Source organism: Poecile atricapillus, chromosome 7 (genome assembly GCF_030490865.1).
Source record: "Poecile atricapillus isolate bPoeAtr1 chromosome 7, bPoeAtr1.hap1, whole genome shotgun sequence".
NCBI lineage: Eukaryota > Metazoa > Chordata > Aves > Passeriformes > Paridae > Poecile > Poecile atricapillus.
In genome coordinates, this window is record NC_081255.1 from 12,976,315 (window position 1) to 13,002,656 (window position 26,342).

Below are 26,342 nucleotides of genomic sequence, written 5' to 3' on the forward strand. Positions count from 1 at the left end.
CCCGACCCCCGAGGCGGCCCCTGGCGAGTTGTGAGGAGCAGAGGGGAGCTGGAGACCGCCCGGCCGAGGTGGCTGCCGAAACCTGCCCTAGTCCCGGGTCCCCTCGAGGGAAAACCGGGGACTCCCTCACGAAAACGGCCCCTAGGCTCCCGCTGGCATGCATGTAATCCTCCAAGGAAAACACTGACCGGTCGTAGAATGATAGCGGCTGTTGACGCCTATAATCGCCTGTCAGTTTGAAGACACAGAGTCGTGTTCTCAAAGGGGAGCCAGCAGCTGGAGCAAATATGAAGGAATGAGAGGAAAATTTCTCTTTCCGCAACGCCAGGAATGAGGAAGAATAGTTAGTTCCCAGTCTGTATGGCGGTGTGCCATTCAAAGAGGAGTACGATGATGGCATTGTTCCCGACAAAAGAAGATCCTTGTCAGTGGGCAAAAATGCAATAGACAATGAGCCGAGGAACAAATTCCGTTTAGCTTAATTATTTTATAGTCTTGTATAAACCATACAGAATCTGCACCCCATAGCAGAAGGGAGAAGACCCCCCAGCAGCCGTGCGGCCAGAAGCCGAGTGCTGTGGTAACCCCGTGTCACCAGGGTTTGATGGCCGCTGTCCAGCTGTGGTCCTGCAGGGAGGAGCGGCCAGCCCAGAGCGACCTCCTCTCCCCCGGGGAGCGCGCCTACAGTGACAGCGCCGCTGGGAAACAGCGCTGGCCATCGGCCCCAGCTCCCTCCCGTGTGAGGCTGCAACGAAGCTCGGGCAAGATGTGCAGTGCAAAAAGTAAAACATTGGCGTTTACTGGAGTGCTTCTCGGCTGCCTGGAAATGGTGAGTGCGACTTGCTGTAAAGCTACTTCTAGCGATGATAATGTATTCTTCGGAAAAGTAAGCTAAAAGGTAAGGTGGAGTATTATCAGACATCCGCTTCCACATTGGCATTTCGTTACTATCACAGTGTTGCATTGTTTACATATGACTGAAAAATACTTTCAAAGTGTGTCAACAACTGCAAACGGGATTAATAGGCAGGTTCAGAGGGGAAAATGCAGAAGCAGTACAATCTGCATGCCTGTACCAAATCTCATTAGTTGTGCATTCTTTCCATGCTTAAAGAATCTAAGCAAACACATCATAGCAGTAAAATGTGTTAATAAACATAGTATTATAGGTTGTTGTTACTAACATTCTTAGATTTTTAAATTTAAAAATAAAATATGTAATAAAATATGTAATAAAATAAAATTATTTTTCTAATTTTGTTACATCTTCCTTTTCAGGTATTTTCAGCAAACACAGGTAAATATTCAAAATTTTTTTAGTTGTTTTGCCTGCCTATTTTTGAATGGTTCTGAAGAGAACACCCACTTGTGATTTTTAATAAAATATTGTGTAAGTTCTAGCAGCTTTATAAACAAAAATTGTTTTCATGTGTGATTTAGGCTTAAGAAATTACATTGATGTCTTTATAAATTTTTTATCTCATTTTTAGTGGTCACAATTCTGTTGGACACTAATGCAAATATTCAGACTCATGCCTTGGTAGAAGTGTGAACCAGGGGGAACACTCAGATGAATAAATTCTGCTGTTCATTACATAGCTCTGGTACAAATGGGATTCACACTGTCCCATATTTGAAACCAATCAATTGTTTTATATTTTAATAATTTAAAAAACCAAACAAATGAAACATCAAAAGAAAACTCCATCACATTCCCTCAAAAATAAACAAAAATCAAACAAAAACAAAACAAAACCAAAACAAAACAAACCCCAACAAAACACACCAGAAGAAGCACAGTCTCCTATGCACAACTATTTCCAATGTTTTGGAATTTAATACACAGCTACTCAACTAAGCATTAACATCTGGTCTTAGTCCCAAACACTTTCTTATTAGTTGCAGTCAGACACCCTCTTTTGCCCCATTTGTAAAAATGGTCCCAGATATTCTGTCTGACCATGCCTATGGAACATTTGCAGATGAGTCTTTCACAATTGTGGAGCAAAATACTGCACTACATATTTTTTTAGTTTGTTTTAAAATATTGTCTTTGATAACAATAAAAATTTCTGTGCAAGAAATCCTTATCCAGGTCTAAGACTTGCCTAACAGTCAAGTAGAGAATATATAGCAGATAGATGTTAGCACTTAGCTGAGCAGCTGTGTATAATACTTGCTCAGGTCTCCCAAATCCCACATGAACTGCCTTGCTATGAACAAGTTTGCCTCAAGGTACCTACTGTGTCCCAAATACTTGTACATTCCTTTTCTTAATTTTATGTCGGATGTATCTTCATTTTATCTTTTTTCTCTTCTAGTGAGTGTTTTGCAGCCTTGCAATATGTGTAATTGCTTTATAAATGCTGACTTTAGTATGAAAATCCTGACTTCTGAACATAAATTACTCGTGGTTAAAAAATACAGTGTGTGGTTAGTTTTGTAAGAACTCTTTCTGAATGACAGAGCATAACACCAAAGCATTGTTACAATATTTGATTTGTCATGTTATTGAATACCTAAGTATATCTGCTCTGATCAAGGGGTTAGGTGAGTTCCCGTGATCCCTTCCAGATTAGATTGTGTGTTGCTTTGATATAGAAAAGCCTATGGTTCAGCATCCTATTTCAGACTGTTTTGTATAAACATGCACTTTTTCTCTGTATATATTGCTTAAGTTAGTGATATAGTTAATTTGTTTTAAGGGAGAACCTCTCAGTGCAACGTAGGTTAAATAATGGTCTTAAAATAATGATTTCAGAGTATGAGAGTATTTTTATGGAAAGATGAAATTTGGTCTAGAATATCACAAGATTCTGTGTATTTTGTTAATGTTCACTTGAAGTTCATTTAACTTAAATTTTAATCATTCGTAGAAAGTGTAGACTATTTGTCCTACATTTTGTGTCTGTGAAATGTTCAGAGGATGCAGCGTCCCACAGGACTGTGTTTTCCAACTTCATTATCTCTATCATTATTTCCACTTTAGCTCCAGATACACCTGTTATTGACCAAGCTTATTCAAAACTTAGCAACAGTATCACAGTGGAATGGAGAGCAGTACCTGGGGCTAATAATTACATGCTGACTGCACAAGATGGAGATTCCTTTGTTGAAACTATAGTAAAAAATTCTCCAGGCACAGTGACGGGACTGAAGCCTGCCACCTTGTACCGAATCACAGTCAGATCTATAAATTCGGGAGGAAAAAGCCAGCCTTCATCTTTCAGAAAAGTAAAAACAGGTGGACTTTCAAAATCTTATTTCAAATTCCATAATGTTGTATAACATAAAGCATTCATGCACGTACCAGTCCTGAATTATTATGATCTTTGTTTTAAATTGTACTGATCACATTCTTCTTTCAGTTTTTGAGGACTAGAATTCAGCCATCTGACTTATTGACCAGGACAAAAGTCTGAATTAATGGTTTACTTTATGATGGTGCAGTAAGTTAAAAGTTCAGTTGGGAGTTTCACTAGAATTTGTATGAATATATGTATATGACTTCAACAAAGGGCATAACTTGAAGGAATGGAAGAAATGAAGAAAAGACCAAAAGTATAAAATAGTAGACAATGCAAAATTTAGAGGACAGGAAATGCAGTGTCTTCTTGGTAATTTTCATTCTTCAACATATGCAGCCCTTCACACTTTCTGTACAACTTTTGTGCATTTCGCAAAACATGCAATACAATAATTGATGCACTAAATAATTTTCCAAATTTATTCTGTTGTTCTTGCATTAATTATTTTTTCTGTCACTGAATTTGTCTCTCAGGGTTAGTGTTTGTTTTTTCTGTATATTCATTTCAAGTTTGGCCTACTGAAAAACCAAAAGCATAATTTGTTCTTTCTCAACAGTCTTGGCTGCTCCGATTCTGTCTGTTCATTCTCCGAGTTGTGACTCCATTGCAGTGAGCTGGAAAGCTGTGCATATGGCAGCTGGATTCTCTGTGTCACTCATGAGGTCAGATGGTTTGGGCAGAAAGCTGAAGCAGAACACCACCAATACTTCCTTGATATTTACAAATCTAGATCCAGGAACTCTGTATACTATCAGGGCTTTCGCCTGGAATGCCAATGGGATGCCTGGAGATGATTTCACATACAACCAAAGAACAAGTAAGAAATCTGAAACCAAGTCAGCATTCTAAAAACAACACAGTAACAATATACCAGAAAGTATTTATGTGTATGTGTGATTGTATTATGTTTTTCAAAGATACATTGAGTAATTTTCAGATCATGTTTTTGCCCCATCTCAAAGTTTATGAAAGGTCAGATAACATGGCTATATTTAGTGAGCATTACTGATGCAATGATACAATTTACTGTCACTGAAGTTGTCCTGAGGACAGGTCTGGATACATTACACAAGCTCAGACTGATTTTGAGGATTTTTCTAATTGTGAGAAGCAAATAAATAAGCAGGGAGTTTCAGCAGTGGTCAACTAGAATTATTTATTTTTTAAAATGTCATTTTGACATGAATGAGGGTAAGGTTTGCACCCCCCCCAAAAAAAAAAAGCACTTAATTTTCAAGTTGTGAAAGAAATCATATCTGTAGGCCATAATCTAAGTTATATTTATGTGTTCCAAATTGATATACCATAGGTCCTAACACACCAGTGGATGTTAAAGTAGCTTTCAATAGTGGTGCTTTAAGAGCTGTTGTCTCTTGGATGCCATCAGAAGGAGCTCTAACTTACAGTGTCACAGTCTCCAGTGGACTCCTGAAACTGAGGTGTAACACATCTTCTGCCTCCTGCATGGTGCCATCCCTCCAGTGCGGCTCTGAATATTATGTGTCTGTCACAGCATACAATGATGCTGGATCCAGTGAACCTACTGATGCAGTAAGCTTAAAGACTAGTATGTGTCACTGATTCTTATGTAGTTTATGGCATTTTAATGTCTACTTCTTTAATTTCAAATATAAATGAGTTCATTGCAATTCACAGGTGATTCTCAATTAGTTCTGCTTTTGAACTTTGTCCATTAATTATGCCATATAGAACTGTTCTGGGCCATGCCAAGCTGTTAGTTAGAAAGGGGATCAACAAAAGCATATTCAGCCAAAGTAACACCACTAGACTAAATTAAGAAACCATCAACCATATTCAAGAGAAGAACTTGCTCAGTTCACCACTGAGCACCACTGCCATGTCAGAGATTGTTGTTTCCTGACCTGTTAGATGAGCTGCCCATGTAATCAAAATCTAAGCAATTCCTTTTTATTATATCTTACTTTAAATACACAACATTATTTACTTAGTCATTTGATGTAACCTGCCTCATTTTGACTTTTGATAGGAGTTAGATCAATCATGAGCAATTCTGTGGTGCATCCAACAGGATGAGAAAGCATTATGCAAGAGACAACTATTAAGCTGTGGGCTGTAATCTCAGCCAACACTGCTTCAGATAGATCATGTATATTCAAATAGCAGCAAGCTGCACTTTATTGAACTAGAAAGAAAGTAAATGTTATTTAAACAAAAGCCATGGAGTTCACAGTTTAATGTGGCATTTTGGAATGCCAACAGAAAGGAAACCTAAGTAAAGGACAGTTCTACTCAGACACAGCCAGTAAACTTTATACAAAAGTATAAAGGATTTTCATATATAGAGGCTTTTGGATGACAACTGCTATTCAAATGCTAATATGCTAATGCTAATATTCAAATTATCATCCAAAGCTACTATTTGTGAGCACACACTGTGCCAGTTCCTTTCAAAATATTGTCTGCTGTCACTGTTTTTGTTCAGAGGGCTCCTTAAGCAGATGTTTCTGTAAAACATGGTAGCATCTATTTTGTTCTGTAAAAATCAAACCCACTTGTTGTCTAAATATAAGCAACAACCTCTGTAAAGGCAGCTAAGTTGCTGTTTTCTCAATCACGACAGAGCAACTGAGTAGAATAATCTATATATCCCAGATTTTCCTTTATTCCTTTATTTCCTTTATTCCCCAAGAGTATACCTTCAAGAAAGAAAAAAATAATTGCATTGAGAATTTTTTCTTTTTAATGCTTTTTTTTTAGTTCCTTGTGCACCAGTAAACATATCAATTGAGGAGGATGAACATGGTCACTTGCTGGTTTCATGGTCTAGCGTCAGTTTGGGTCATTATTATGTGGTCTTTGTGAAGAGTGATGATGGCTTGGAAGTGCACTGCAACACATCATATACTCAATGCCATTTCCAGTCAGACTGTGGTTTCACTTATTTCATTAGTATCTTTGCATATAACAAGGCTGGGCAGAGTCCTTTAGGTGATGTATTCAATTACACTACTGGTAAGTAACCATGTATTCCTGCAAATTCACTTGGATCTTTTAACTGTATGGTAGAGCTGTTTGGACATTCTTATAGGAACATAACGACTTAAACTTCTATTTTTATTCAGGTTTTGGGTATAACACACAAAGGTCGGCAGAGAAAAAGAAACAGTTCACATTACAATTAAACTTAACTTGCATAGTCAAGTGCAACGACATGCATACAAACTTGAAAACAGTTTAACAATTCACAATCATCAGGCAAGGACATAAGAATAACACACAGACCTGGCATAACATTTGAACTCTAGTTCTGTCTGGGTGGGGGTTTTTTTTTCAGTTTTACCTCAGGAAGAGTGTACCAAAGTCTTCAACTTCCTCATAGGGAATTGAAGACTTTGAGAATTAAAAAAATATTAAGTTCAATGGGAAATTGAGAAGAACACTGTTATTTAACCTCTAGACTTTTGAATTTTAAACCAAGGATATATGTAATTCCTGTATCTGACCTAAACACTAGTATGTCCTCTATTGATTTGGAAGGAGTGGTACCGAATTAATTTAAGAAGTAAATCTGGGGTTCATTAGACTGTTTGCATAGTATTGGTCACCTTTGGAGACGACATAAAGCCCTCAGAGAAATGAAACAAGGCTCTTATTTGCACCACTTTTCCACTCGCATTCGGGTTTCCCTGTCTGCCTTTTCCGTTCGCAGCTCCTTGTTGCCCCAGTGACTTCAGGACCGTGTTCATGTCAAGCGACACGGTGCGGGTCACCTGGGCTCCTGTGCGAGGCGCTGACCTGTACGAGACCCGAGCAGCCAGCGGCCGCGGTGTGCTGCTCTGCAGGGACACGGCCACGGCCTGCACCCTGTCGGCTCTGCAGTGCAGCACCCCCTACAACATCACCGTGTTCTCCTTCAGCGAGGCCCGCGGCAGCAACACCTCGTGTGCGCCTCAGTACGTGGCAACAGGTAGTGTGATCACTCCTTTTCCTTTAGCTGAAGAAATCATTATTATACACCACAGTGATTCGTGGATGAAAAGCATTACTGGAGTGCTAAGTTACTGTTTAACTGTTTTACTGAGTTTACTGATAAAAAAAATTTTAAAACCCAAAAAACCCAGCAACTCCAAAACTGAAAGTTCTTAAGAATACACTACAAGAAGGAAACTTTAATCAAATTTGTATTGAAAGCTTTTGATAGCTCCAGTATTTTGAAAGTTAGAATTACAATTTATACCCAAAATTCTTATGTAACCTTTATGTTCTGTCACAATTTCTAAACTCTCACCAGGAGTAAAGTATATAAAAATCATGTAATTTTCCAAATTAATTTGTCAGTTCTAACTGGACTTTAATTTTCACATGTAACTTGTATAATATGCATAAACAATCTCTTTAAGTACTATTAATATGAAATATTTCAGCTCCCTGCAGTCCTGAAATAAAAAATATTTCAAAGGAGGGTCTATCTGTAATCAGTGTGCAGTGGCAACCTAACAATGAAGAAGCTACATATGTTGTCACTGCCAGAGGAGAGGCTGGACTTTGGCATTGCACAAGCACCAGGAATTCCTGTACCCTAATGGATCTTCCCTGTGGATCTGCTTTCTCTGTAAGTGCTATAGCAAGATCACCAGCAGGACAGAGCTTGCCAAGCTACAGTATCCCTTTAGAGACAGGTATGGGGAATAGTATATAGTTCAACATAGCAGTATAATAATAAAATAGTTCTATGACTCTATGGTTTTGGCTATTTTTTATTTACATTATGTGCACATTGTACTCTGTATTGCTGGATGTCCTTTTTTGTAAACCTGTCTGTATCTTTGTGTGTGTGACAAGGAAGGGTCGTTTGGCAGTTGCCTCAGACTGAGAGGCCTTAGTGCAACCAATTATCTTCTGGCACAGCTAACTAAAATATAATAACATAAGCTACTAATGTAATGCACGAGTTCCTTGTCAGCATTTTGATATTTAGCATTACCAGGAGAGGCAATGAGGTAATGTCCATGTCAACAAATAAGCAGTGTAAAGAACAGATTAAAGCACATCCTACCCACTATTCCTGCTATTCATTTGCTAATAGGTTTTGTCCTCTACCACCTCTCCAGACAATCCCCAGGCCCAGTACAGAGATTAATATGCACCAGGGTCTATTTTTAACAGGCAGTTTTGCTGCAGTCATCTTACATTGTAGAAGAAGAGACTTTAAACAGAGACAGAGCTGGACTGAGGTATATGATTTGAGGGGTAGAGACACTCCCTGCTTAATTAAACTACAGATGTATTCTGATATTCTGATGAAAAATCTTAATAATTTTTAGAATCTTGGTGAACAATCATTTTCTAATAATTCCAGGGTTCTATCCCATAGTTAGGGACAAACTGCTCTTATACTGACATTCTTTTTATTAGAGGCTTGCCAGCAGAGTAAAATATTTTTCAGCATGCTTGAAAAGTACACACTTCTTCATTCCTTTACTCTTGATCATGTACTATTCTACCTACAACCCTCCAAATACTTTCCATTTTCCAGGTACAAAACAGAATTCACTTCTCTGCTTTTTGTTCTATTTCAGCTCCTTGTTGCCCTAATGACCTCATACTAACTCAAGTGACACAGTCGGTAACCAATATCAGCTGGTCTGTTGGGAGAGGTGCACAGACATATATAACAATACTGGAGTCTCCAAAAGGACAGGCAAAGTGTCACACACTTCAGACCTACTGTCTCCTGGGATGTATCACATGTGGCACCAACTATACAGTGTCTCTGAGAGCCATTACTGAGACTGGTTTGACATCCAGCTGCACCTATCAGGGATATTCTTCTAGTACGTAATGTGTAAATGCAACTGGGAAGAAAAACACTCAAATTCACAAGGTATTTTGTGTGGTGTTCCTCTCATAAAAATAACACAGCTTAAATTCAACACACAGCTAATACACCTGCAGTTCCCTCTTTAAATAAATGCACTTCGGATTATTTTCATATAATCAAGACATGTTCTTATGACAGCCATCAGTTGGCCATATAAAGAAATTTAGTAATATTGCTCCAGAAACAGTTTTTTAATTTAAATTATGCTATGGCATAATTAAATTTTAGAGACTTCAAAAGGATTCTGGGCATTCTAAGGTAGGTCTTATGCCAGGTGAGAGCAACAATATTCCAACGTGTAAAACAATGACTGAATTTCAGCTTCATAAAATGACTCTAATTAAACTTTTCTCTCCTAGTTCAGTTCAAAAATTATTTTGGCTTTGTGAAATAATTTTCTCCTTGAAATGCTGACAATCATAGTAATCTGGTTTAAACTGCACTCTAGAAATTTATAATACACATTGTGAGTTCACAAAATTTTCTCATTAATGTTTCTTACTTTTTTAGGTGCTTGCTGCCCTTCTGGGGTGAAGCTCTATAGACTCAGCAACAATGGCATCAGGGTGTTCTGGCAAGCTTCTGAAGAAACAATAAACTACAACGCTAATTTACATGGTTCAAAGGGCAATTTCAGCTGTACCCCCAGCTCAGGTCTGAGTCACTGTGACATCACTAAGATACCTTGTGGGGATGTCTACACCGTGGTGGTAGCTCCAGTGACTGACAAGGGGCCAAAACTCGTATTTTGTCCCAAGAAAATATATTCAGGTAGAATTTAAATTTCTTTGAATAATTTAGGGTTTTTTGGTCCATGCATGCTAGATGGCTAAAATGTAATCCAAAGTTATGCGGGTAAAGGTGGCATGGAATAGAACTTTTCTGCTCTAGCACTGACTGCAGAGTACACTTTATGAGTGTAATCTTGCAATATCTGTGATGGGAACTTCATAGCAGCATTTTGGGTCTGGGCACATTTATCTACACAGATGCCTCTTAGCTGGATCACCCATATCCTGGTGAATACAGAAAAGCTAATGTTCAGTTGGGAGGTTAGGAATGGTTAGAATATAGAAGAAATAAATGAGCATTTTTAATGCATTTTTTAAATAAAGAAACAAATCAATAACTGCAATTAATCACTCCTAAGCACATTTTTAAAGTACAAATTGTTTAAAGGGGAATAAATTATTTTGCCTTTCCCAAGGCATGGATTTCATCCATTATAAAACTACTGCTACCTGATGGGATTGCATAGTAGTATAGACGTACTGCAGACTAGAATTTTCCAGCTTAAAACCTGACACCTAACACTTGTACCACTTTCATGTCATTTCAGTCACCTGTTCTGGAAGCTCTGTTGGAATGGGTAAGAGCAGTACATTAATTAAAAATTCATGAAGTTCATAAAGAATTTTTGCATAATCTTCAAACAAGATGCATATAGATTTCATAGTCAAGGCTTCTGCTGGTGTTACGCAGGTTTATCTCATCCCCTCCCCCACTTTATAATATATAATTTCTTTAAAAAAAACCCAAAACCTTACCTATATTGTGGCCTGCATATTATCATGCTTGGTCACAACACTTAGTACTCATTTGACAGCACATAATAAAAGGCAGGTTTATCTTTTTATAGCCTTCCCACATCCCATTACAAATGAAGCTAGGTGGCATTTCTGCTATTTTCAAAAAGGTAAAAAAAAAAAAAAGTGTGGCTTACGTCAATCTATGCTACCAGTATTTCTTCTGGGTTCCAGCAGGATAGTGCTTTATTTGCCTATGTAAACTGCTAGAAACCACTTCAAAAGCAGCCACTGAAAAAAAAAAAAAATTCTCAAGACAGTTGCTTTTTCATAACTGGAATTGTCTTAATTTCCAAATTCTTTTCTAGTTATTTATAGAGGAAAGAGCAATGCAAAACACATGTAGATGAAATTCTGGTTCAGATAAGGAGGTAAGTTTTAAGAATTGCAATTCATATTAGAATGGATGAATCCAACTTTTCCTGCTGATTAAATCTTTGTGATAAGAGGAAAATGCCTCACCAGTCCTGTATATCATAAACCTAAGTGGTTTGTTAAAATCCATATTTACATCTGAAATCTCTTGTTTATTTCTGCTTGCACTACTGATTTGTCCTCTCCTCCATTTATAACCTTTTTTCACTTCACTAAGCCTTCACTTTACTATGCTACAGTTCTGCAAAAAAGCCCTTAAAATCCAAACAGATAAAAATACTCTTCAGCACTCATTTACTTTCTCCTGGTGTTCTGTACTATTTTCTGCTCGTCTCAGAGGGATGGCAAGAAATCACTTGACTTTTTCCCCCTAAGGCTGATCTCATTTTTGCTGCTGTTCACCTACTGCTATCCTGGATGTTAAGGTTGTTCATAACACCATTCTCCCTAAATGTTATTTTCAGTCTTTTTTCGCCTGAAGCTGGGAAGACACATCTGTGCTTAACTGCAACATTCACAGCTGCTTAAGGACTGGGAGGATAGCTGAAGACCTAGCCATATCTGAGACCTAATCCAGGCAAGACCTTCTCTCAATACTCCACAGTGGTTACTTTTTCTGCCGACTTTGAAAGCGAAGTTTAAGGTCAATGGTTCTAGAAACACATGTGTAATCTAATACAGTCTTCAGAAGTGCACATGTATAAAGGTATCCAAAGACAACAGTGTTTTTCTTTTTTAGCACTATTTTCAGCTTATAAAAACAGACACAATCCATTCTGGAAATTGCTCTTCAGAGAACACATTAGGTGTTAACTATCTCAGCCAATGCTTCTGATCACTTGCGAAAAATCTCATGGGAATCTCACACTTCAGTAAATTGCTTGTAGAGGGCCCAGGAATTCTATGCTGCTTCTTAAAACATGATCTGACTAAAAGTCACAATCAAACAAGTCTTTCTTTAGGAAACATTATTTAAAACTGCCCTGCATTAGTTAATAGAAAATTGGTTTTATTTCTCACTTAATAAAAAAAAAAAAAATTAAACAGCCTTCTTCCTTGAGGGTTTTATTTCAGTATTTCTTCTTTGCAGACATCATTGCCAAACACTGTCACCACAGTGTGTTTAACTGCATTTTCAGAGATCTAAAGCAATTGGTTTCTCTTGGAACCAAATTCAAACCCCAAACTACTTCTTTCCACCTAAGCAATTCTGATAATTCCATGCTCTAATAGTAACTCTAATGTCCTTTAAGCCATTCTAAACTGTTGGTGTATGTTTTCTTAATTCTCCCTGGCACACAGACCTTAACACCTAAATTACACTCTACAAACAACATTGTAGTACTATTTTCATCAGCTCCTCTCCCTTTTGTCACTGAAAAGAAGTGTGACTTTATCAGAATATATTATTTGTATGTCTGTTGGGGAAAAAAAGGCAAAAAGCTGAAGAGGAGTCATGATTTCAAGAAAAAAACATATTGATTCAGCTCTAAAAAAGTGTGTAGCAGGTGTATACAAAAACAAATATAGCAAAACAGGGAAGAAAAGCAACACAGTGAAACTGAGCCATATACACACCTCCTACTATGGCAGTGTGTAACCTCAATGTGTTGTTATTCAGGCATTAGACAGTGTCTAATAGTTAACACCACTTATGTGAAATGGCACTGGCATTCACTGAGCTGATTAAAAAATTTGGTCAAGATTGGTTGCATGTTCTCTCCAGACTGAGGTAAACACACTTTTATGGGTCATGCAGACTTCAGACCACAGGAAAGGACAATCAGATGTCATGCTTTTATAGATGCTGTTTCTGTACTATTTACTCCTATGAAGCTCTGGACTTCATGAAGCAAAAAACCCTCATTCAATTCAAATAACCAACCAACCAACAAAAGTCCTACCAAAATCCCCAAGCAACCCAACCCCACAACTTCTTGAAAGAAGAACCAAGAAAATTCCTGTTGAAGGCCTGGAGGTAGGCAGCATACAGATATGCTAAAATGGATGTTTTCTGAGCAGTATCTGTGAAATCATGTGAACTAACAAATTAGGTGATTAAAACCACCTAGGTTATTTCACAGCAGATGACTTAATGCTTACTTAATAAAAAAATTAAATTCAGTGCATAATAGTAAAGATATATTGAAATTACACAAATATGAACACTTGCAAAAAAAAAAAATTGTATCTGTATTATTTAAAATACACATTATTTTTAATTGCATCTGACACAGAAGTAATAGCTCAAAACTTAGATAGGTTTTCAATCCACTGAAGGAAATGACAAAAACCTACCCTTCAACTGATTTCAGACTTGACCCAAATTTACTGAGATTGTGTTCTACCACATCTAACTATTGCTGGTGAAGAGTAAAAGAGATACAATGACAACCTCATTGCAAAACATCAAGAGTGGCACTTGGATGCTGTTTTACCTTGCCTAACAGTTGGTGGTCATCCATACCTAAAGCTACATGCGCTTCATAGTGGGGCAAAGGGCCCAAACATCTAAAGGTTCCCTAAAGAGGGGAACTTGTATGCTGTAGGAGGCTATTAATACTATTATTCCAGTACTGAGCATTGGAGCCACAGGAAATTTCCAAGACAGATGAGGCTTCACAAGGATAGCTATCCCAGTTAGGCTATTATGGACACGTAGCATAGCATGGAAACTTCGGGTTCATAGTGCTTCGGTCATGGTTATTTACCCTGAGAACTGAACAGTGAGTGCACAGACTGTGAGATAACTCTGCAACCACAGTTCCTCCAGCTAAAATTGGCAGAAATTTTCTTCTAATGCCCCCAAGATGAATGTCCAGTACAGCTGTACTGCACTGCAACAACAGCACCAGAGTGGGCAGCACCAGTGTCTCCACCAGCTCACCCCTGCTCATCAGAGCTGCTTTCACAGCCCTGCAGTTCCTTCTGCTTTTTAAGGAAGGGCACACAAAATAAAATGGCATCAGAAAGACAGAAAGCAATTAAGAGAACCTGGATACAAACTGAAGAGCTGTATGACAGTAAATCCCAAGAATAATTTCAGATAGGTGTCTTGGTTCAAGTGATTTTCACAGGTCTTGGTTGGCAGTGAATATTGTGCTGTCCACTACACTGCTAACTCAAGTACATAATATCGATATTAAATTCAGAGGTCAAAAAGGACTATTTATAAATAGGAAAACAAAAGCACAGTCCTGAAATTACTGCACTTGTAAAAAGATACTGGGATGGGACAGTCTTTGCACAAGCTGTATTAAAATGTTCACCATCGTTGTAGTGAGACATAACTTGTCCATATTCAGGTTAATGATTGTCTCTCAAATACCTGTATTTTTTCCTGCAAATAAACCACTCTTTCACATTGCCCAATAGTCTCAGAAGAGGAGGAAGAGCCCTGAAGGAACAACTGGAAATCAGTAATCCATTTCCCCTGACAAAACACTGTTTCTGCAGCCTCTCTGCCCAAGAACGTATTTGTTTCAGAAACTGAAGGTTAAAAACATGGCCAAAAGCAGCCCTCTAGACACAAACATGATAAATTAAAGTTGTCCTCACTGTTTGGACAGAATCCATGCAATTCCCTGGCAGACTGCAGAGATAGTTCTAGTAACTCACTAGTCAGGGTATTTCTTTTCCTATATTAAATGAAAGCTCAGTATTTTAGCTTTATGCTGCAAGGGAATGAATTTGTTGAAGCTGAAGTTTTGTTTCAAACTCCAATTTAAAATCAGGTAACAAAAATAAGCAGACAACCTTAACAACACAAGTACTAAAAAATGTTGATTACTAAGGATAATGGTGATAAAGACTATTACAGTTCAGAAAACAGGAAGAGTAGGGAGGAAGGAAAAGAAATTTGCTTCTTGGAATACTATGGAATGAAGTATACTGTTGGAAGTCAAAACACTGTTTTCCCTGGATATTTAAAATGAAATATGCCTAGATGACCTGCATCACACAGAAGCAAAAAAAAGGCACAAATATTTTATTTCTACCCTCAGGTTACTTCATGATTCCCACTTCATATTCTTCCCCTCTTGGGGCTGTGGCTTTTCTTTTGTTTGCTACATCTAAGTTACTTATTACATAAAATCCCTTATTCATACAAAGTGTCATTTGATCTGAAAATAAAATGTGGAGGAACTGAAGCACTCTTTAACTGGCAATGAACATGCAGGGAAAAGCTGACACTCAATACAAAGGAATTAATTGAGAGTTTATTCCAGATGGTGCTCCTCACTTAGTATACAAGTCATCAAGAATAATCTATGAAATAGACTTGGACTTTAATGATACCATCTTTTTCTATAATGCATTTTGGTTTTTGCTTCTAACAACCTGTTAAAAAAAAAATCTGCCAGATGAAATGTTCAGCACAAACTGTGATCTTTACTATTTGTAGAAAATATGAATTAAAAAAGGACACTATCAGTTAATTCTTATTTTATATGTTTACACTTATAAAAATGCTTTGGAAGCTTGAAACTGAAATCCTTTGTAATATTTTTCTTCTTCCTACCTCCCTCTTTCCATCTTAAATGCCTTTATTAGCCCAGGATTATCAGAAATGACAGAGTGCAGCTGTTTAAAAATATTAAAGGACCACAAATGGATAAATTGTGTTTTTAAGAAGAAAATAGTGGAAGCCTACATGGATTTTCTTCAAACAAATAAAATGCATAGATGGCTACAGTACTCATCCGTCAACCTTTACAGTGTCCGCCTGAGGTAGCCTTTCTACAGAATTACTAAACAAGCTCCAACGTAATCTAAATCCTTGCATCAAAACCACTGTCTCTGGAAGTCCACTCAATTTAACACCACTGATCAACATAATTCAATTTAAAAGCTTTGGACAAAACAGCAGGTACAGTGGACATAAATGTTAGTTCTAAATCTGCAGCCCTCAATGTACATTGTACGCACATAAATATCTCAGCTATAATACACATTCCAGATCCATCCCTAAAAGCCATACTATTATGGAAAGCACAGCCATGCTAACTTCAGGATACAAACCATAATTCCACATCTACAAAAGGAAAGTATAATTAGTGGCAGTTTATTGCCTCATACAAATTTAACCAACATGGCAACCATGCCAAAGGAATGAAAACATTTTCAGGACATATGTACAGACTGTACATTTCAGAAACATCTGAACAATAAAAATGCAAGAACAATCTCCGCATTACAAATTAAACTAAACAAATGGTTTGAAACCGTCAATGCATTGAATGGGTTTACAAAGGCACTTCCCTACCCAAAATAGGAAATGACAATCTGCAGCCTAGAGGGAGGTTGGAGAAGAGTGCTCATCAACTACTGCACAATCTCAACTTTAAGAAAAAATAAGCAGGATTTAATCAAACATTTATAGGATTCAATGTGATCCACTTCTGAAAGAATTCACACAGTCTCATCTTTGTTTTTCTGTTGCTTTTCTTGGCTCTCTCGTTCTGTACTTTGGCTCCTTCGTCGATCATGTTTGTCAGAATGGTCCTTGCTATCACTGTGATCATGTTTGTGGGAACGTTCTTTGCTTCTGCTACGTTTCTTAGATTTTTCTTTGCTGGGACTCTGATCTCGTTTTCTTGATTTCTCAACACTATCTGTTCTTCCTCTGCTTCTGCTTCTACTTCGTTTATTTGACTTCTCTTTATTTTCATTTTTATGTTTACTTGATTTTTCTTTGCTCCTGCTTCTGCTGCGCTTACCTGCATTCCTGCTTCGGCTCCTACTCCTATGCTTTCTTTCCCGGCTTCGACTTCTACTATGCTTTCTCTCTTTTTTGGAATCCCTCTTGTCGTCACGGTGTTTTTTCTCATCTTTGTCATCCTTGTGTCTTCTCTCCTCTGTGTCACCCTTACTTTTCCTTTCTTTTGACCTTTCTCTAGATCGATCTTTTTCCCTCTCACTAACTCTTTCCTTATCGTAATCTCTCTCTTTTTTCCGACTCCGTTCATTTTCTTTCTCTCGTTCCCTATCCCTGTCTCTTCTATCTCCTTTCCTGTCACGACTTCGACTCCGGCTTCTGTATCTGTCCCTGCTTCTGCTTCGCCTCCGTTCTAGTGAGCGATCGGTACTTCGAGATCTCCGCCTTTCTTTTTCTCTCTCCTTTGCTTCACGTTCTAATCTCTGCCGTTCTCGTTCTCTTTCTAGTTCTCTATCAAAACTAGATGATCCATGGCCTTCCCGATGGTGACTTCTGCTTCTGGATCTTCTGGGTGACCTCCTGGGACTGATGGATCTTGGCCTTGGAGACCTTTTAAGATAGAAGATATTCTATATGAAACACCTCCTTCAATAATTAAGAGATCCTCTTTTCAATTTATACTTTACATACAGAGCTTGTATTTAATCTTAAATACCAAATATCATCTGTTTAATTTAATCCAATAGCATCCATAAGCTCTTGCCTTAAAACCTATCCCAGTGAAAAGACAACATGTTGCTGGTAATAAGTAGCTCAATATTGAATTTTTAACATTCATTTTTGAAATAATGTTTATGTGACCTTGAACGTCTACGTTCTGCATGCCGGTCTATTTCTTCCATCCCCTCCTTGCCATCTTTCTTGATTTTTCTAGGTCTGCTTTTAATTTGCTGGTCAATGGCTTTCTGGACTGGCACAGGAATTCTTGGAAACAACGTGGAAAACCATTCAAGCTTAGTGAGGAAGGAACGAAGCATCTCTCCTATGGTCATAACGCAACCCCCACCTGCCTTCACATCCAGGTCCTGCAAAATACAAGCAAAAAATATCCTGATGGTCAAAAATATTCTTTACTGGTTAAAAAAAAAAAATGCTGCTACATTACTGTCCTATTGAAGTCTCATGATTATGAAAGTTTACTTGTCTCATATTCTAATACATTTCCTTAGAGAAATTCAAACTCTGCACCCTTTGGATTTGGCAGAATGTTACAGATAGGGAATGGGACTTAATATATATGCATGCAGGCACATACTAATCCTGCAGCCATCTGGATGGTAAGGGACTGTCGATGAAGAGATTAACGCAAAATCCCCTTACACGGTCTGGTTATATGGTATGAACTTGCATTGTATTTAAATACCACAAAGTTGAGAAGTCCTCTGAAACTACATTTAACACTCCATTTTGTGGATGTACAACTGTGTACCATCATACCCAACCCTGTGGCCTAAATAATTTATGAACTACATCATTGCCTATCTAAAAATGATCATAGAAAAACCTCTAGTACAAAATGGCATCCTAACAGAATTGGAAGCAATAGCAAACCAACTGCCATGAAGCAGTGAGGTTTCTAATTTAGAAATATGTAAAAAAATAAATAAATGAACAAATAATTGGAAACGCATAATCCATGATGACCATTGTCTCTGAAAAGGGTCATTACCGCATGAAGGCCTTCTTGCTATGCCCTCTCACAGCTCAGGACATGTTAGTCAGCTATTGTCAGTCCCAAACCTATAGTGCAAGCACACAAGGAAAGTGAGATTTGTTATCTAAACAGGAAGAGAAAATCTGAACGTAAAACTGCTTGCACTCACACACATTTAAGTGTTCAGATATACAGTTTTTCCAAATATAATCGCTGCAGAGATCTAAAGAAGAAAAAGAGGAGTTAAACGTAGCACCTGGAGAGTACGTACAGTTAAACAAAATAAACATAAGAAGCATTTTGAAAAGTAACTCTGTGTCCTGGGAAGGTTTTCACAGCAGCATGACAAAAGATGAACTGCTTCCACATATTTAAGAACTGGAGGGAAAAAAAAATCCTGTAGGTTTAAATAATTCCTTATATAAAAATTTGCTTCATCCTATTGAGCTTGACCAGGACTGGTAAGAAACTTAAGCAGCCCCAAACAGTTCTTCTACATAACACAAAGCTACTGATAGCAGCTGGGAAATAAACACTAAATCCAAAAAATATAGTGGGAGATTTTAAACAAGTAATTATTTTAAGAAATAAACACATCTTGATACCCAGTATCAGCAAGAACTGAAATGTGCTTTGAATAACGAACCAGTTAAGACCCGCACAATGCATTGTACTTGTCACTGTTTTACTGTCCCTGGAATTGACTTTGTAGGACCCTGAGAATGAAGCCACCCCAATCCTTCTCATAAATTACCATCCAACGTTGCAGAGGAGAATTCATATTAGCTAGCCCCACCTGGGGGAGAAGGTCATTACACTGATTCAAACAAGAGTCCAATTTGGTTTCATGTTTTGTTCAAAATCTACTCTAGCATGGGTTTACCTACTAAAATTACCAGCCGTTTCCTTTGCTCAGTGTTTTTGATACTTAGTATGAAAGAAGACATTTAAAATAAATATACTGCATTGCAGTTAGACACAGGTATAATTAACGCTACTTTTAATACCAGTATTTGGACATCATTTGCAACTACAACATTTGAAATTCTTCAAGTAGATGCCTACTGTCAGACCGAAGATGGTAAGTGATCCTTCTCGTTCTAGTCTTAAATTTAGAACGTAATTTAAAACCTGCTCAATAAATACAAATTGCAGCACCATGCAGCACTGTGTATTCAACTTCATAGACCAAAAAACCTCACCCACCAGTTCCCAACTGTTTCTCCAAACAGTAAATCAGGACTAGGATTATTAAAGGTATTCTCCTATCTGACTGCATAATAATACAACTTTACTGAATTTCTTCAGTTAGCAACTCATCTCTTTATCTGCCCCATTAACAAACACATTAATGTTCCAGAAATAATGCCATCTTATGCAGTAATCAGGCTTTTTGCTTCACCTCTGAAGAAATCCTGGGTTTAGTTGTTCCAGGACATGAATAATAACCACAAAGATTTCTGGCACTATTTTCCAAGGTGCATGTTGGTTTCTACCATATAGTTCCCATTCTCTTATGTAAGCATCAATTCCCCTTATCCCAGCAATAAATAGATAATACAAATTTAGCACTCTCATGACTTCCTACACCTTACCTAAAAGTAACTATTTTAAAAAACACACAGAAGACACATTCACACAGCCTGCTGTCTGCATTCTGATTCAGTACACCTGTTCTACATGGCTTTGTAAATCTGACACAGTAACATCTTAACCAATGAAAAAATCTGTTAGATCTTCAAAATCTAAGAGAAAACACCCAGGTCACAGCTCAAACCGTTTCCTGCACTAATTAATGTAATAAGGTAACAAGAACATAACACTGGAACATTCAAACTAGAGAAAACCCTTATCAATGTTTAAGCCTAAAGTAGTAACATGAAAAGAAACAAAAGAAAACAAATTATTACCCTCGCCGACATACCTCTTCATCATCAAGAAAGGATTCAAACCAGTCCCATAGATCTGTAGGTGGCTGTGTGTACCTTTAAGCACAAAAACAATATGAAATTTTAATACAGCTTTCTACATATTAGATCAGTCATTAGTTGATGATATGGATACTTACCTAATATACATAAATCCAAGAGCCCTAATATATGGGGAGTCTGTATGAGTGATAAGGCCCATCACTTGCTTACGAGTGAGCTTCAGCGTAAATAATTTGTAGAGCAGACAAAAAGCAGTAGACACAATTCCTCCGGTTCCAACACCACGCACCTTTCAAAAGCAGAAAGTTAGGTGAGGATGCAGGAAGTCACAAAGACATTATCCCAAACTTACAAAAGAATATGAGAACTAACACAGGATTAAATCTACAAAGATGTGGAAGAAGTAACACTACTTACATCCACAGTTTTTGAATTGAGAAGAATGTATCTACTCTTTGAAATAATTTTTTTATATCTAAAGACTTTTATCTATGCTGTGGAAAGTTATTTACCAGACAGAAAAATTTAAGAACGCACGTACTTCTACTTACCCCTCCACACATCCCTGTCTGGCCTGCTGTTTTTCTGCTGCCCTTTTCCCATGGTTCAACATGTGTAACCTGAAAGGGTGAGGACAGGAAGGGGAGGGAGGAAAGAAAGAAAATTACAATTACAACCTCCATAATGTTTAGGTGACTACACAAGCCTGATTTAACAACAGATATCCCAAACCAATCTTAAAAGACTGTCTTCTAGCAAATTCAAGATCAAGTCTGATCTGTCATTAAAGCGAAGCACTTGGCTTTTTTAATTACCACATTAAGAAATTACAGGCAAAATCTTTAATGAAATTTAAAACAAAAATCCCATAACCCCAAAGGAAACATCCATGCTTATTCTATACTCAGTGTACTTTCAAATACTTTATGATTAAACCAAATCATTACTATCTCCTTGGTTGATTAAACAACTGCCTTTATTTAAACCATCTCCTTACAAGTTTAGTGGTAACTGCTGATGACAGCTACAAAAGTCAAAATATACAGTCTCATATTCCTAAGTCTCATTTCTGAACTTCACTAGAGATTTCTTTCCTTTATCACTTACTACTAGGACCAAAAAAAATATTTCTCAAGGGTAGTATTTTAACATAAAGTCAATGGTTTTTTTCTTTGACTACAATGATGTTCCTAGATAAAATAACTCCTAAGTACAAACAAATAAAATTTGCCCAAGACAAATCTTGTGAGATACATTTAGGGATGAGTGCACATACACAGTTAACACCATTCCCAAAACTTGACAATAAGAATAATAATCAAGCTCAGAACCAAATAACTGTCTATCCTACACTTGAAATTCTGAAATTCAGAGAAGCAATATCTGGCTCAATAAACAAGTATATTTCCTAAACACATCAACTTAAAATATACATAAAAGACAAAAAAAGATTCAATGGTGTTGCACCATAAAGATTCTTTAACAAAATAAGCAATAAAACCAACTATGTACACGATCACATGAAATCAGAAATACACTAACAGCAGAAGTTGCTGAACTGTTTGGGTTTTTTATAGTTGCTGTCTTTGCCAAACAGGAAATATGAGAGATACCAATACTGTAGAATTCAAAATCCACTATAACTTCCTGTACTGTTAGCATGAGAAGTTCACAAATACTACATAAATAATACTGCATATCCAGGTTATATAGTACTGCCTCTCATAGCAAATGAAAAGTATTTTTTAGTCAAAGGACTGAGCATAACACTATCACAAATGCCAGTCTTCAACTTTTTAAATTACAGTCAACGTAAATATGTTGGTTTTGAAAAGTATCAAAACAAACAACAAAACCCTAGAAACAATATTAATTTCAAAAAGAAGTATTGAAAGTTTTGATCCCAGAAAGACTGTTTTGTATGCTTAACTTGTTGGAAATACACAGATTAAATGAAGCTGAGGACATGCACATGGTGTTACCATCAGGGATAAAGAAAGAGGAAGTCCTGCACTTCACAGATACAGAACTGAAACAGGAGCCCAGAATTATGAATCAATTAATTCAATTATCTGGACAAAATCCATATCTTCAAAGACAGTCCTTATCACTAGCTGCCTGTGTGACTTACAATCACTTTTCCTGATAATCCAGCACCCATCATTTTAAAATTTTCTAGAAGAGCCACTTGTTTCTTGGACAGACAAATACACTTGAAAATACAGCTGCTATGACAGGTATCATGTTCATTAAAAAAAACAAACACCAAAACAAACCAAACCAACAACTAACAAAAAACCCTACAGCAATTATTCAGGAACCTTAAAACATGAAGGGAATTCAAATCTTCTTAATATCAATGAAGCAGCTTAACCATCAGGTTATCTTCTCCCTCACAGCCATTACTCGTGAGTAGGGGGCTGAGTTTCCTCTTTATTTAGCATGCAGTTTTGAGTCACTAACTGTCAAGTTCAGTAAACAAATCAGATCAATATGCAGATTTTTAATGGCATGTCAAAATTCTTCCCAAATGTAAGATAAAACCACTTTTGGAATGAAACAGTAGGTCAAGCATATGAATTGACCTACTGCTGTTGAGCTCTACCAGTACAAAGATGATGAACTGCATGAAATACTTTTCAGTGCATCTGTAGGGGTTCACTTTAAAAATAGAGTAAGTGCTCAAGTCTTCTGGAAATATGTTTCTTTCATCATTTTTTCAGCTCTAAAAATCAATTGCGCAAGTAAACTCTGCTACTTTCTGTTCAGATAGTCATGAGTCTCTCACACATGCAGCATGTAGTAAATTAACTGGAGAGATGCTGCCGACAATATGTTACATTAAGCATTAGGGGAAATAAGTAATCAGCTCCAAATGGCAGAGCACACGCAGAGAAATGCTATCTTTACGTGAAAAAGCAGTAGCATAAGTAAGTGCAAACTGCTAAAAATATCAAAATACTGTGTTGGAGTTATTTTTCACAATTATAGAGCCTTAAGTAACTGGATTTGGCTTGGATAAATGAAGCAAAAAGGCTACCTTTGCTTTTTATTTTATTTATTTCAAATATACTGAAACCTACTAGCTGACACAATAACATTACCAAGCAAAATCAATTCAACTGAGAAAATATGCCAATGACGACCAAAACATAGGTGACTATTTGAATTATCTAAGCTTGAATTATCTAAATTTTGGTGTCGTTATCAGAACAAAGAAAGTGGCTGCGTTGATTAGCATTAATTATGCATACCTCTACCTGGGAGAGTGGCTTGATGGAAGCCTCGGTGCAAAACTGATTCAATCCTGCTAACAAAACAAGAACCGAGACATAGGTGCCCTGATACAGATCATTCATCTCCCCAGCACATCCTACCTAACGCCAAAGAGAAACGCTAAAACGAACTCGTGAAGTTGTAAGTTCAGTTTTGGAGGAGGGAATTCTAACCTGGAACGGAGGATGAAAGCTACACGCAGACACCTACGGTCGCCACCATCCCTTGTGTGGTTACACGGCGTGCTGGCGGCTCCGCGCTGCGGGGAGGGCCGGTCTCTGGCACCAGCAGCAGATCTGCGCCCTCCCCGCTCTCGCCGGCTGAAGGCGCAGCCCTCAGACGGCCATTTCGCCCCCACCTCCCCGGCTCACGCTGCCCCCTTCAAACCCAATTTACAGCTCCGCAATTCCAAATCCGACGCGGAACACGCCTCCTTGGTGAGGCAGAGAGAGCTGAGCCTTGGATTCCTCCAGCTCAGCAAAAGAACCGACGTTTACCCCCACCCCTAACCGCAAGATAAGGGACGAAAAGGCGCGGGCCGCAAGCAAACCGGGCCCGGCGCCAGCGCGGCCCGCGGGCTCACCTTGAAATAGATCTCGTCCACCACTTCGTGGTAGGTCTTGAGCTCGTAGAGCTGCACCTTGAAGTAGGGCGACGAGAGGATGTTGGTGAGGATCATGGGGTTCAGGTTCATGGTCTTTTCGTTGCCCCACAGCGGTAGCACGTTGCCCTGCTTGCCCGAGGCCGCCGGCTTGGGGCCCCCGCTCTGCAGCGGCTGCTGCACGGGCGGGACGGCGCCGGGCGGGTGCTGGGCCGCCTGCTGCCCCTGGCAGTTCGCCACCGCGGGGCTGTTGTTGGCCATGGCGGGTCGGCGCTCGGGGCAGGCAGGCCGCGCACACGGAGCGGGGCCGGCGGGCGCTGCCTCAGCCCCGACAAGATGGCGGCCGGGGAAGTGACGGCGGCGCCTTCCGGGGCCGCGTCACGGACCCGCGGGGAAAGGGAGGGGCAGCTCCGGACCTTTAGCGCGGCCCCAATCCCTGGCGCTCCGGCCTTTTCCCGCGGCTCTTCCCGCCCTCGACTGGCCCCGCTTCGCGGCAGCCCCGCGGCACGGCAGGCGGGACATCACCGCCAGAGAGAACGAGGGGACTCTGTGGCCCGAAGGGGGGCATCTGCTGATACCGTCACATGGAGATCAAGCCACCGATTTAAAAAAGTTGAAAACTGGTCCACTCGGTCCCTTGTCCTTGGTAATGGGGCCAGGGCACAGCTGGCGCTGGCCGCTTCTGCCTCCACAGTAATAGAGAAGCAAAGAATTCATAGAATGACTTGGGTTGGAAAGGAACCTTGAAGATTTACCTGTCTAGATTCAACCCCCTGCCATGGGCAGGGATGCCTTCCATTAGACCTGGCTGCTTCCAGCCCTGTCTAACCTAGGCTTGAAGGGATGGGGCATCCACTGCTCCCCTGCTGGGTAAGGAAGAAATGTTAGGCACGTTCGGTGTGCCGGAGCCCCGGAGGGCAATGACGGCCCGGGCACGGCCCAGCCTGTTCACTCCGTGCTAATGCTGGGTACGAGCCCCACTGCTCTGGCCAGAGCAGCTTCCAAGAACCTCGTCAGACACACAGAAAACAGTATCTGCTCCCTGCTGCTCAATTCCAGCTCAACATCTCTTCTTAAAATTATGTAGTCCTACATACAGACTTGGTACAAGAAGAATTGGGTTAAACAGCTAAGACAGAATCACTGTCAACATACAATTATTAACAGAAAGCAGAAAAGAGAAAATCCTCTGGTTTTGCCTGCAAAAGAAAAAAAACCAAAAAACAAAAAACAACAAACCCAATATAACTAGTCACATATTTTGGTGTCAGTCTTCAAACCTAAAGTACAAAAAGGAGACTGAAAGTGTGATTTAGAAGACTTGCCAAAATATTCCAAACATCAAATGACTGTGCAAAAATAAACTAGTAGTTCAGTGAAATGTCTGCAATCTGGGCATAATGTCTAAAGTGCCACAGTATGTTCAGTTGTACACAGAAGGGCTCCCCATCACTCAGTGCATCAGGAAAGAGGTACAGGGAGAAGCTGGTATGAAATCACCCATGGGAATAGCATCTCTACATGCTAAAGCTAACCCAGATTTTCAGTTTAGAAAAGAGGAGATAAATACTGTTGGATATAACATGAAAATACCTTCACTCTTCATTACACATTGAAACATTGAGAAACAGTTTGTTTTCATTACCCTGGCCCTTCAAGTACGTTAGAGCTTGTAGTGTATCAGGAAAGTGTTATCAGGGCCCTGGCAGTTAATGGTTTCTCCAAGCTGCCTGTTCTGCTATCGAGGCTTTTCACTCCTCTTTTCTAGAAATAACCACCAGTCTCCTTTTGGACTCCTCTTCCCATCTTGGCTGATTTCCAAAGACATTTACAAAATCTTCATTACTTGCATGGCTCTACCATATTGATGCAGTAAATACCCATTTAACAATCTCAGATCAGAGAACTAATAACAAAAACTAATTCCAGTAGTGTCTTTATAGTAGCGAACTTGTTCTGGAGGCAGTTAGCTAGTGCAGTAACTTTCCTTTGAACATGAGTAGTTTTGTTATTGTTGTTTGGAGCACTT

The 26,342-nt window shown here is 38.8% G+C and overlaps 2 protein-coding genes across 2 annotated transcripts; one reads left to right on the forward strand and one right to left on the reverse strand.

The window, feature by feature from the left end:
* The first annotated feature begins 588 nt into the window (after positions 1-588).
* FNDC7 (fibronectin type III domain containing 7) lies at positions 589-15,626 on the forward strand. Its single transcript, XM_058842852.1, has 12 exons — positions 589-829; positions 1,279-1,297; positions 2,990-3,244; positions 3,865-4,125; positions 4,618-4,875; positions 6,048-6,302; positions 7,000-7,257; positions 7,715-7,969; positions 8,870-9,124; positions 9,682-9,942; positions 10,511-10,540; positions 11,066-15,626. Exons 1-12 carry the CDS (start codon positions 605-607, stop codon positions 11,101-11,103), a joined length of 2,370 nt encoding a protein of 789 aa, XP_058698835.1. The 5' UTR covers positions 589-604; the 3' UTR covers positions 11,104-15,626.
* Positions 15,627-16,181: 555 nt separating this feature from the next.
* PRPF38B (pre-mRNA processing factor 38B) lies at positions 16,182-24,665 on the reverse strand. The gene is made up of 6 exons (XM_058842256.1): positions 24,296-24,665; positions 20,988-21,056; positions 20,574-20,725; positions 20,430-20,490; positions 17,653-17,876; positions 16,182-17,400 (listed from the first exon to the last, which is right to left on the reverse strand). Exons 1-6 carry the CDS (start codon positions 24,572-24,574, stop codon positions 16,545-16,547), a joined length of 1,641 nt encoding a protein of 546 aa, XP_058698239.1. The 5' UTR covers positions 24,575-24,665; the 3' UTR covers positions 16,182-16,544.
* Positions 24,666-26,342: the final 1,677 nt, after the last annotated feature.